At 39.3% G+C, this 13337-nt stretch overlaps 1 protein-coding gene across 6 annotated transcripts in view; it reads left to right on the plus strand.

Moving 5' to 3' along the window:
* The window catches only part of LOC121855925 (DNA-directed DNA/RNA polymerase mu-like), a 171495-nt gene that overhangs the window by 107730 nt on the left and 50428 nt on the right, over positions 1-13337 (plus strand). For all 6 annotated transcript variants that reach the window (XM_042351129.1, XM_042351128.1, XM_042351127.1 and 3 more), the window contains one exon: positions 12852-12974. In XM_042351129.1, the coding sequence (XP_042207063.1) occupies positions 12852-12974 (123 nt within the window). The remainder of the gene's footprint in view (positions 1-12851; positions 12975-13337) is intronic.

Here is a 13337-nt window from a genome sequence, read left to right on the forward strand (position 1 = left end):
TACACTTTTACTCTTAAATCACTACTGTAATGTGATACAGGTGATTAATTTTTATCTCTTGTGCAAAATACATGACGTTTATATTAAAATTATTCACTGTTTTACAAGGATTCCAGCAACGCCGAGCAGATGGGGGAGAGAGAGGGGGAGCGAGCGAGGGGGCGTGGGGGGAGGGGAGGTAGTACGTTTGACAGTTGGCACAGGCCCAGGTCTAACGCGTGTATATTTATCAGTTCTTAGGTGACTAAGCTTCTCTCTTATAAAAAGCCAGTGAAATGACCTGGGTGAATATAATTAACATAGCTGGGATTCTTGTAACATACTGATTAATTTGAATATAAACATGCTATAATTTGCACTAGACAAAACAATTTTAGTACCATAATCAAATTAGTACATGTGCACTCCAGCTTTGCACTAAGAAATCTATGTAAATCTACCCAAAAATACAGTTGAAAAACTTTTTATAAAATGTACTATACTGTACACTAATGTACAACAATTTTTATCTCTTGAGCAAAATATATGACGTTTATATTCAAATTATTGGCTGTCTTGCAAGGATTCCAGCAATGCAAATTATAATCTCCTAACTTTAGTCTGAGATATTATATAAGATAAAAACTGTAAGCCTAAAAGCCTGGCTGGGGGGGGGGGGACTGACGGCTCCGCCACCCAGCGAGGGGTTGGGGGGGTGGGGGGGGTTGAGGTGATAAGTTTGAGGTGAAGGTCTCTGTGTGTTTATTTAACAGTCCTACTAAGCTTCTCTCATTTTAAAATGCCAGTGATATGACCTAGGAAATATAATTAACATAGCTGGGATTCTTGTAAGATACTGATTTATTTGAATATAAACATGTTGTAATTCGCACTAGACATAACAATTTTAGTACCGTAATCAAATTAGTACATGTGCAGTCCAGCTTTGCACTAATTTATTTTACGTTTATTTTAGTTGGTGTATGTGTGTGAATGTAAATGGGTGAAAATAAATGAAGAAATTTGTGTAAATCTACCCAAAAATACAGTTGAAAAACTTTTTATAAAATGTACTACAGTATTGTACACTAATGTACTACATTTTTTATATCTTGAGCAAAATATATGACGCTTATATTCAAATTAATCTCTGTCTTGCAAGGATTTCAGCAATGCAAATTATATTATCGTAACTTTAGTCTGAGATATTATATAAAATAAACATAAAGAAATCACCAATCTTTTATCTTGAACACAGGGTGGTGGGAAGAGAGGGGGGGGAGGTGAGGTGACAGAATGTCTGGCGTTTGTTTGTTTATTTATTTGAGATAAGATTTGACAGTTGGCGCTGAAGGCCTGCCTGCGTGTTTATTTATCATTACTTAAGAGTGACTAAGCTCTTCTCATAATTTTCCACCCAAACGACCTGGGTGAATATAACTTACATTGGAGGGATTCTTGTAAGATAGTAATTTATTTGAATGTTTTTTTTTTCAATTTAAATTTTAATTGTTTATTCCTTGATAGAGGAAGCGGGATCCTAGTGCTGTCACTTGGTACCCCTGTACCATAACACCAGAAGCAACTGGCCAGTGTCACAAGTATATACAGTACAGTACAGTCCCCTTGGTTATCGCGCCTAATTGGGACCCCGCCGATAACGAAAGTACAGAACCTATGGGATTTATTCTAATTGGTTCCAGGCACCCAAGACCCAACCCCAAGTTTCCCATTTTACGACCATTTAGACCCACTAAATATATATATAATGTTATGGTAAATATCATAAACACACATAGGCATGGCTAGGTTTATTACAAAGTGATGAAAAGGGTACGCTTAATACTGTAGTCCACAAAACATGTAGCTATGCTTTTTTTATTTGGTCCCCCGTCATACGAGTCCGTTTTCTCTCACATCAGGACGCCTGAGTCCTCCGTTTTCTCTCTTAATCTTAGAGTGCACCAGAAACTTTACTATTTTTAGTAATGCCACAGAATTTGAAATTGCAACCCCAATTGCAACTTGCAATTGTTGAGGCAACTAGATATGTCTGATTACAGCAAATGTGTTATTGTCAATTTGTAGGTGAAAGATTTTATCCTTAATAGATGTAGGTTAACATTTCACCTGTAGGCAAATGCTTAGAAAAGCCTAAGTAAGGAAGCATATACTTTTAACACATAATATCTGACCAGTATGGGGAGGATCATCGTGTCTCCGTCAGGAGGTCGTGGAGTGGTGGTCCAGCAGGCGTCATGTGCTTTTTTTTGGGGGGGGGGGGCACGGATGTATATGCAATCGGACGTTAGCCGGCGCATGACTGTAATAATAATAATAATAATAAAGAACCATAAAGAAATACAAAAATGAAAAAAGATCAAAAGTGAGAAATAATATATGTATGTGGTGTTGTCAAAATTAAGACAAACAATTGAGACCCTGCAATTTTGTGTAAATGAGGCAGAAAGTCAGATCAGCAACCTGGGACTTGGTCACAATTTTTGTGATGCCATATGGCAGCAGGGTCTACCATTAGACAATACATTATGCTTCCAATATCTTCCCAGGCAGTAGCACCTCCCTCTTTGGTAGCTGCCTACTATCTACTACCTGTCTACCTTATGGTAGGTGACCCGACTCCTAGCACCTCACACGCACCACCCAGCAACCTTGAAGTGTTATCAGTTTGTGAATTTTGGAAGAAATATAATATTAAAAATACAGTGGACAGAATTGTTGAGGCATGGCGTAAGATTAATGTTACAAAAGTGCTACACGCATGGAAGCCTTTGTTCACTAACCCTGAGGTAAGTGGGGCAAAACAGACCGCGGAAAGCGGGGAGAAGCAGTCCATGGTGACAACACTAATGGACACAGTGGAGGCAGCGCGCTCAGTCCCAGCACTGAGATTTTTAGATGTTCAGGTTGAATATTTGCCAAATTCGTGGGGGTTAGGTTCTCAAAATGGCCGCGAATAACCAAATCAGTGAATAACATTTGCTGACCAGGGGGGTGGGGGGGGGGTACATTTTTGCTTGTGTACAAAGAAATGTATATTCCCTTCATGTGTTTGCCCTTAGGACAATAATTTCTTTTACCTGTACAGTAAACCCTCCAGTTTGCCGACTTTCTGTTTGGCAAATTTGAAGTTGGTGGTCAAAATTAAAAATACCCTGCCCTCCATTTTGGCGACAGTTTAACTTTAAATGCAATCACAACTATTGATTGTCGAATAATAAATTCAAGATAAATCTCGCTTAATACTACTGGTCAGTAATATTGGTGAGTATTTACCGAGCGCAAAGTGCCAGTCAGCTGTTCAGGCAGCCATTTTGACCACATCAGCCCACATTCTCACGGCTTGTTTGAGTAACCTTGGCCTTTGTGTACCTTTTTTTTTCATCCCCTCTTTCTTGGCGCGGTGTTCTCGCTCGGATTATTGGCCTCAAAAGTACCTGGGGGGATTGGAGGGGATGATAGTGGTGGTGAAAGACCGTCTGAGCGCCCGGGTGGTTCAAATGATGGGGTAGAAACAAAGACGAAAATTTTTCGTAAGTATCGGGTTGGGAAGAAAATGAAAAAGTATTCATTTGAAGATAAGAAAAAGATTGTGGATATGATTGAGCGTGGAATGAAAATAAGTGAGATAGTAAAGTTAATGAATTGCCCTGAGTCAACTGTGAGAGGAATAAGGAAAAAGAAAGGTGAAGTGAAGAAATGTATAAATATGGCTGAAAAATACTTTGGTTTGGAGGTGTTATATATATATATATGTATGTTTATATGTTTAGGCTTGTATGAACACGAAATGTGTTAGGCACGCTGTAAACAGGAACAGAGAATAAACGCCCAGCCAGACCGACCATGTGCTTGTCATTCTCCCATTAAATAACGCAAGATACTACACTGGTGACGAGGATGGGATTCACAAAGTGTTGGTGAAGTCCTTGAAGAGAGGATAGTGACCACTGAAGGGAAGGCTACTCTGAACCTGGAGAATTTAAGTGAAGAGAGCAACCATAGCTGGCGTCAGTGGATACATCGGACGATTGGGGGAATACAGTGGTCCCTCGGTTAACGAGCACAATCCGTTCCAGCATGTTGCTCGTTAACCGAAAAACTCGTTAACCGAAACCATTGTTTCAATGGGTTTTTGGGTAATTGGTTCCAGCTCACAGAAAATTGCCTAAATTCAACAAAAAATGTAGAAAAGCACACTTACTTTGAGGTGTGTATGTAGAAGGCTCCTGGATGATGTTGATGATGATGGTGGGAATTAGAATGGGGATGGAGGAGAAGGGAGAAGAGAAGGCATTGGGGTGGAAGAAGAGTCACCCATGGTGCCATTTCACCCATAAAATTTTAGTTCTCTTGGTGTAATTCAAGATTATTTTCTTTAAATCAACACTGCACTGCATTATATATTGTCAATATGTAAAATAAATTTCAAAATGACCAATAATTTGCTTGGAAACACAGATAAAAAGCATTTAGTTGAAGAGAGTCTCAAGCAATATGTTACCTCCACTGAAAAGAGAGAGAGACTAACGCCTGTTTGTGTGTTATCAGGCTGGATGGCGTGCCAGAAACTAGTTTCTTTACCTTCAACTATGTTCAATAATTGTTAAAATGACTAAAAAATATTAATATTAAACTTTTAAAATTATTGAATAGTATAAACTTCTTGATATTTACTAACATAGTAAGGAATTTAAGCCCTAAAACCGATTACTGTATTGGCGGACTAATACTACAGGTGGTGGACCGCCAGATGCAAGCGAAAACATGTTGAGGTCGGCTTGTAAAAAACTCGTTAATCGAGGGATTGCTCGTTAACCGAAGTTAAGAATCATATGGAAGGTAACTCGTTAACCGAAATCTCGTTAACTGAGGCGCTCGTTAACCGAGGGATCACTGTATGATGTAGACAAGGAAGATTTCACATCATATTGTGAGAGAATGGACTTCTTTCTGGCAAATGAATTAATGGACGACGGTGGTGATGCTCAGAAGAAGAAAGCCCTTCAAGAGAAAAGGAAAGAAATTTTTTTGACAGAGGTAGGAGCTAATGTTTATTCTACTCTGATCAATCTGCTTTCTCCAGACAAACCCAAGGACTCCTCACTGATTCAGATTACCAAGATTCTGAAGCAACATTTTGATCCTGCTCCACTTGAGATCGCTGAAAGTTACAAATTTGGCACCAGAGATAAAGGTAAAGATGAATCAGTAAGTAATTATATAGTAGCTTTGAAGAAGTTATCCATTCACTGTAACTTTGGACAGTTCTTGAACCGAGCTCTAAGAGACAGGTTTGTAATTGGCCTGAATTATGAAAAAATACAGAATAAGTTAATGAACACCACTAACTTAACTTTTGAAAGTGTATGTCAGATAGCCACAAGCATGGAATTGGCCGAGAAAAACACCAGAGAATTTGTTCCCAATGCTGGTAGTGAAACAGTTAGCAGTAGTGGCTCAGTGTGTAAAGTAACTGTAGCTAAAAGGAATAAGTATACCACAAAACAAGGAACACATGCTGATTTAAAATGTAAGAGGTGCTGAGGGAAACATGAAAGCTTTCAGTGCAAGTTCAAGAATTCAAAATGTTACAATTGTCAACGTAGAAGTGAAGTGATAAAGGTAGAGTATATGCAGTTGAAGGTGGAGAGAAGAAAATGAAAAACAGTATTCATGAGAGTGTTAGTAATTTTGGATCTGATAGTGATGAGAGTGTCCATGTGTTTACTATTTACACCAGTTGTGAAGAGAAAGTTAAACATAGGTATAATGTGGACTTGTGTATTAATGACACACCTGTAACCATGGAAATGTATACTGCAGCTGATTTCTCGATAATGAGTAAAGATATGTATGAGAAACTATTTGCGCATGTGCCTTTAGAAGACTCGGGTGTCAAGTTGAGAACTTATACTGGAGAGATTTTGAACACAGAAGGTAAATTAGAGTGTGAGGTAAAGTACAAAAATCAGAATTTAAAGTTGTCATTAATTATAGCTCGTTATGTGAATAGACCAACTTTGTTAGGTAAGAACTGGTTGTGTGAGCTTGAGATGGACTGGAAGGAGATATTTAGTGTTAGAATGTGTAACAGTATTCCAGGTCTTGAGAAATTGCTTGAAAAATACAAGATTTTATTTGTAAAGGGACAGGATGGTATAAAGGGTTATGAAGCTCATATCACCATTGACAAAGATGTTACACCCATATATGCTAAGTCCAGACCTGTTCCTTATGCATTGAAAGGTGAGGTTGAGAAGGAATTAGACAGACTTGTGAGTGAGGGAATTATTGTGAAAACCGCCAAGAGCAATTGGGCTGCGCCAATAAATCTGTTAGACTATGTGGTGATTATAAAGTTACCATTAATCAAGCTGTTGAGGATGAGCAATATCCCTTACCCACTTCTCAAGATTTGTTTGCTGCACTAACAGGTGGAACCATTTTCACTAAGTTAGACTTGTCCCAAGCATATGCTCAGGTCTCTGTTGATGCTGAAAGTCAACAGTACCTTACCATCAACACTCATAAAGGATTGTATAAGTTCAAAAGGTTGCCTTATGGTGTTAAAAGTGCACCAAAGTTATTTCAGTGCATCATGGACAAAATTCTTGTGGGTGTTCCCAATGTGTTATGTTTTCAGGATGATGTCGTTATTGTTGACAGTGACATCCAAAATCATGTCAAAACCCTAGCCACAGTATTCGAAAGATTGTTGGCACACAATGTCAGGCTCACCAGGAGCAAATGTTCATTCCTAGCTAAAGAAGTAACTTATCTTGGCTAGAAAGTGAATGCAGAAGGGCTGAGACCTGTAGAAGATAATGTAGGAGCCATAGTAAATTTACCTGCTCCAAAAAATGTCAGTGAATTGAAAGCTTTCCTAGGTATGATACAGTATTATTCAAGGTTCTTGAGTGGACTTTCATCAGTTTTAGCCCCTCTGCATGAACTTTTAAAGAAAGGGATACCATGGAAATGGAACAGTGCAATTCAGAAGTCATTTGAAGATTGTAAAGCTGCTCTGTCTAGTACTGATGTTTTGGTCCACAATGTTACCAGTAGAACACTAAAGCTTGCTTGTGGTGCATCGGGCTATGGATTAGGTGCTGTCATAAGTCACATAATGGATAACGGTGAAGAAAGACCCATTGCATATGCCTCGAGAACTCTTACCCAAAGCGAGAAAAATTATGCACAAATAGAATAAGAGGCTTTGTCTATCATATTTGGAGTAAAGAAATTTCACCAGTATCTATACGGGAGGAATTTTGTTTTAATAACTGATCACAAGCCTCTCTTGACAATTTTGGGTCCTAAATCACCTGTTCCTACACTTGCTGCAGCAAGAATGCAGAGATGGGCTGTGATATTGTCGGCATATGACTATGAGATACAGTACAGACGTTCAGATGATCATTCCAATGTAGATGCTTTGTCAAGGTTACCATGCAGTGGATCAGATGATGGAGTAGAGCCTAAGGTTTATGCTGTTACCATGATAGCAGAAGATTTTCCAGTCACCTCCGGAATGACTGCTCATGAAACTAGGAAAGATGTTGTATTAGGAAGAGTCCTGGAGTATACACTAAATGGATGGCCAGAGATTTGTCCATCCTTAGACTTTCAACCGTATCATTTAAGGAGATGTCAATTATCAGTAGAACAGGGATGTGTGTTGTGGGGTATGAGAGTGTTAATTACACAGTGTTTTAGAGGGCAAATTTTGAATGAACTGCATTTTGAACATCCAGGTATATGTGCTATGAAAACACTGGCCCGAAGTTTTGTGTGGTGGCCTAAACTGGTGATGGTGAAATAGAAATGATGGTACGTGAGTGCTCTGTTTGTCAGAATGTTAGGAGTATGCCACCCAGCACACCTTTGAAAACCTGGAAATGGCCTACCCGTCCCTTCCAAAGAGTACACATTGACTTCTGTGATAAGGGAACAGACAAATTTCTTGTATTAATTGATAGTCATTCAAAGTGGATTGATGTTAAGCACATGTACAGTACTAATGCTGGTAGCACCATTGATGAATTAAGATTAATATTTGCCGAACATGGAATACCAGAAGAGGTAGTTTCTGACAATGGTCCTCTATTCCAATCATCAGAGTTTAAAAACTTCATGAGATTCAACGGTGTAAAGCATGTACTGACCCCACCATATGATCCTGCCTCTAATGGTGCAGCTGAGAGATCAGTTAGAATTGTAAAGGAAGCACTTTCCAAGCAGGTAATTCAAGGAACTGTAGGAAAATCAATGAAACACAGACTAGCAAATTTCTTACTCAGATACAGAACCACGCCACATAGTGTGACAGGATGTACTCCTGTAGAGTTAATGGTGAAGAGGCAGTTGAGAACAAGATTAAGTTTAGTTAAGCCAAGTCTGTTTGAAGTTGTAGAGAGGAAACAAGCTCAACAAAAGATGTATCATGATAAGATTTCCAGTGAAAGAGTGTTCAAGGTAAATGATAGGGTGAGAGTTAGGAATATGGCTAAAGGTTATGGTACTGTACATGCAAAGTGGATAACTGGTGTCATTGACAAGGTATGTGGATCTAGGACATATTTAGTGAAATGTGGTAACTCTTTGAGATATGTTCATGTGGATCACATCATTCAGGCACATGACGAGATGAATGTAGCACCAGGACATGATGATAAACTTGACACAGTTTCAGATGATCATCATCATGATGATGTCAAAGATGATGTTTCCCAGCATCCACTCACTGTGTCAACTGACTGTAGTGATGATATGTCTGTCACTGATAATGCACAGAGTGCAAGTGAAACCCCTGTACAACTTGATGGAGGGAATAGTCCGAGAAGATCAAACAGAGTTAGGAGACCTGTAATTAAATTAGACCTCTAATTATGTGAATTGTGAACAGGCCTTTCAAAACTATTTAGTTAAGAAGTTATATTTGTTGTGTTCTATTCCCTTCTTCCCTGCCATATGTAATTCTGTAAGTTTTGTTTATTTCGGATTTGTAGCAGCCATGCTCTCTTTTGAAAGGGAGAAATAGTGTTATATATATGTATGTTTATATGTTGCCTTTATTGAATATATATATTACATATTATGTTACTTCTTACCAAAGTCAGAAAGTGTTTAGGCTTGTATAAACACGAAATGTGTTAGGCACGTGGTAACCAGGAACAGAGAATAAGCGCCCAGCCAGACCAATCATGTGCTTGTCATTCTCCCATTAAATAATGCAAGATACTACAGGAGGAGGTGCAGCACATTGAAAGAAACAACAGATAAAAAGTGCTTGACGAGATGGATTTCCCGTAGATCTAAGGACAAAGCCAGTGTCAGTGGGCCTCTGATTAGGGAACAGGCCAGACTTTTCTATGCTGCTATTTGTAAAAAAAAAAGACAAATCAACCCTTCTTCATTTGTGACTTCAAAAGGCTGACTGGACAAATTCAAGCACCGGTGTGGTGTGAAATATTTGTTATACCAAGGTGAAATCTCGTCTGCTGATGAGGTTGCAGCTGCATCTTTTCCAGAAGTAGCAAGACAGATTGTGGGAGAAGGCAGCTATACACTTGACCAGATAAACAATTGTGATGAAACAGGCCTCTATTGGAAGCTGTCACCATGGGCAACATTTATTTCAAAGAATGAAAAACAGGCCAGAGGTGTTAAGATGGCCAAGGATCGAGCAAGTGTTCTGTTGTGCTGCAATGCATCAGGTGACCACAAAATGAAATTCCTTATTATTTATCATGCATCCTGCCCCCAGCTTATAAAAATTGTGATATGAACAAACTCAATATCCACTGGCGTATCAATGCCAAAGGTTATACGAATGCCCTTCTGTTGGTGGAGTGGTTTGATGACATGTTTGTGTGCGAGGCAAAGGAAAATGCAAGCGAAAGAACCTGGCATTCAAAATATTGCTCTTTCTTGATAATGCCCCCTGGGCATGCCAAGTATCTTGTAGGCTGCCATCCAAATGTCCAGGTGTGCTTTTTGCCTCCTAATACAACCAGCAAAACTCAACCCCTTGACCAAGAGGTCATAGCCAACATAAAGTTGATATTTTATAAACAAGTGCATGACCGGCTAAGAAGGCAGACCGACACACAGGATGAAATGGGGGAGAAAGAAAGGGAAAGTGGTAGCGAGGTAGATAACGCACCCTCGCCCTCCCCCCCCATCACACTTGTCCCCCCCTCCCTCCCCCACCACACCTGTCCCCCACCCTCTCCCTTGGATGAACAGGCAGAAGTTGTTACTGTCCAGGCATTTTGGAAAATATTCAATATTCGTGAGGCAGTCAATTATCTGGTGTCAGCCTGGAACCAGATAACGAAAGCAACAGTTCACCATACCTGGATGTCGTTACTCCCTCATCTTGCTAAGTCACAGGATAGCCGCCAGTGACAGGAAGATCTCTTACGGGAGACAGTTCAGTCAGTCCAAAGTATCCCGGCCCCTGGCTTCAATAGCGTGAACGAGGACCAAATTAACGAACTTTTAGGAGCAAATAAGGCCCCAGAAAGCATTGAGGAGATGCTGAGAGAAGAAAACCAAGTTCAGCAAGAAACACCCCCACAAATTGTGCAACAACTCGTGGTCTGTTCATGTTCCTAGGCATGTGTGACATCCTCGAAGAGCAGATGTTGTTGGTTGAGCCAAACCATGATGCTCGTGGAATGATCATGGGTTTGCTTAATAAAATACGAGGTCGCTACCAAGAAATTTATAACAAGAAAATAAATGACGGCAAACAAGATCTGATCACTCGTTACTTGAGCCACAAACAAGAAGAAAATAGGCAAGTTATTGAAGCACTTGAGGTGGAAGATGAAGGGGAAGAATATTGTCATGACCTAGCTAGCCCACCAGAGAACTTCTATTTTGAAGGCTTTGATCAAGTGGTGGCAGTGGTGGAGGAGGAGGAGGGAGGGGAGAGACTGGAGGCTTGGGTGGGGGGCGACGGACGTTAACCTTCCTTCCCCAGCCTCAGATACCACCTTAGTGTACATTAAGCTCCTCAACTTTAATTTTAAGGTTGGTTTTTCTATGTTTATGTCGATTGACTAATTATTCATTCTCTTTCAACAATAAAAATATAGGCTATATGTGGGTAAAATGGGAAAAATTTGAGACTTTGGGTAGCCTCTCGGTACTAGTTAGGCCTTTTCCCATTGGATTAAGCCCTCTGATTTGGCCATTCTGGGTTTGGGAGGGATTTTCGGCACCAATTAGTCACCAAACTGGAGGTTTTACTGTGTGTGTGTGTGCGCGTGTGCGTGTGCACGTGCGTGCGGACACACACAATACACATACAAATAAATAATAATGGAAAATCCTCTCACAAATAATCAGACACAAATGTATTAAAAATGTTGAATTCTACTCTCGAAGTCTACTCTGTGCTTTATTAATAGAGCCCGGATGTTTAGGCAAAATGCCATAAAATGCCTTTTTTGCCTTTTTTTAGGGAATTGCGAGTGATGATGCCTATTCTACAAAATAATATCCTATTGTGCTTTTTTGCACATATTTCCACAAAGTAACACTCCAAACACGAAATTAAAGTTTTGGAACACCATAAAACTTAGAAAACCACACCCATAAAACTTGGCAACACCGCTTTTGTCGGCACAAGACGTATACGAGTCGACGCACTGCCTCAGTACAGTACTAGGATAGATTGCTATGCATTGATCTTGCATTCATTGCTTCAAACTATGGAAACCTGCCAGAGGCCATCAATGCACTGGAGAAATGCAACATGCCTTGGATTGATGCTTTGAAGTGTTTTGTGACAATCGTTGCTGATATAACTCGGGTTTCCGGTAAGAAAGGAAAATCTGTAAGTGAAAATTGTGAACGAGTGATTGCTGCAAACCGAGACCTGGAAAAAAATCAAGAATACTGGAAAAGTTCTTGAAGGACAGAATGATGCAGATGTTGGGGAAATGAATCCGCAGACTGTGGTATGTCTTAAATATGCTCCTGTGACGTCGGTGGAGGTAGAGAGACCATTCTCACTCTTCAAGCATCTTCTATCTGACAGAAGGCATGGGTTCAAATTTGAAAACATCAAGAAAATGCTTGTTATTTCATGTAACCAGACTGATTAACCTGCATGAGTAATAGTTATGGAACTTATGTAAAGTTATATTTCTAGTTTTATTTCTATAATTGCTCTGGGAATAAATGCCTTTTAATGCCTATATTGCCACTTTATTTTGCCCTTTTGCCTGCCTATTTTGAAGTTTTTTAGTGCCTAAACATCCGGGCCCTATTTATTAATAACAAAGCACATTTTTAATACATTTGTTTCTGATTATTTGTGAGAGGATTTTCCATTATTCTTTATTTGTATGTGTTTTGTGTGTGTGTGTCTTCACACACACATATCTGTACAATACAGGTAAAAGAAATTACTGTCTCTAGAACGAATGGCTACCTGTCCCAGCCGTGAAAATGCCAGCAACTTTAATACTACCCTTAGACATTCTTGGGTACATCCAGGGTGTCATCTGTAAATAATCGAGGTCTGCGAATTAAAAATCCAAGAATTATCAGGGCATGCTGTACTGTACAAAATATAGGATTGCTTTTTCTGTCTTTAATTTTATTTTATTCATATGTAAAGTACAGTAATTGGTTTCCAGCTTCACCATTGGTGTGATCCCCCAACCCCTATTTTTCTCGTAAGGTTTAATTATTAACATCCGTGATTTTTTGGCAATTTCTAGGAGGGTGAATGTTGAGTTGCATCTATAGAGCACTGTTTTTGTAGTCGATTATCTTTTTGTATGTATATTTTCTTGTCTAAATATTCTCCCTGTCTTTCTTTGGTGCAGGTAATAGACTTGAAAGGTATAGGAACTGGACACAGCCTTAAAGTGCTTCAAGAAACACTTGAGACTGGCACTTGCAGGGAGATGGTGGTTAAGAAAGACTTTGAGAAATACAAAGTTATGAAGGTAATATGAGTATTCTTTCTTCACATCTGTCTTAGCATTTTTACCGATACTTTCCACAACTGCATCACTTGATGTATTTATACTCACAACTTCCTTACTAAAGCTTAACTTTGGCATCACCTGATGTATTTATACTCACAGCTTCCATACTAAAGCTTACCCTTCACTTCACTTGATGTATTTATACTCACAGCTTTCACATTAAAGCTTACCCTTCGCATCGCTTGATGTATTTATACTCACAGCTTCCACACTAAAGCTTACCCTTGGTATCACCTTCTACAAGCTAACTGTCATGGTTATTCTTTACTTTTTTATTATTTTATTTATGCAAAATTGTTTATGTATTCTCTCTTATTATAT

The sequence above is a fragment of the Homarus americanus genome, unplaced genomic scaffold (genome assembly GCF_018991925.1).
Source record: "Homarus americanus isolate GMGI-L3 unplaced genomic scaffold, GMGI_Hamer_2.0 scaffold19117, whole genome shotgun sequence".
Classification (NCBI taxonomy): Eukaryota; Metazoa; Arthropoda; class Malacostraca; order Decapoda; family Nephropidae; genus Homarus; species Homarus americanus.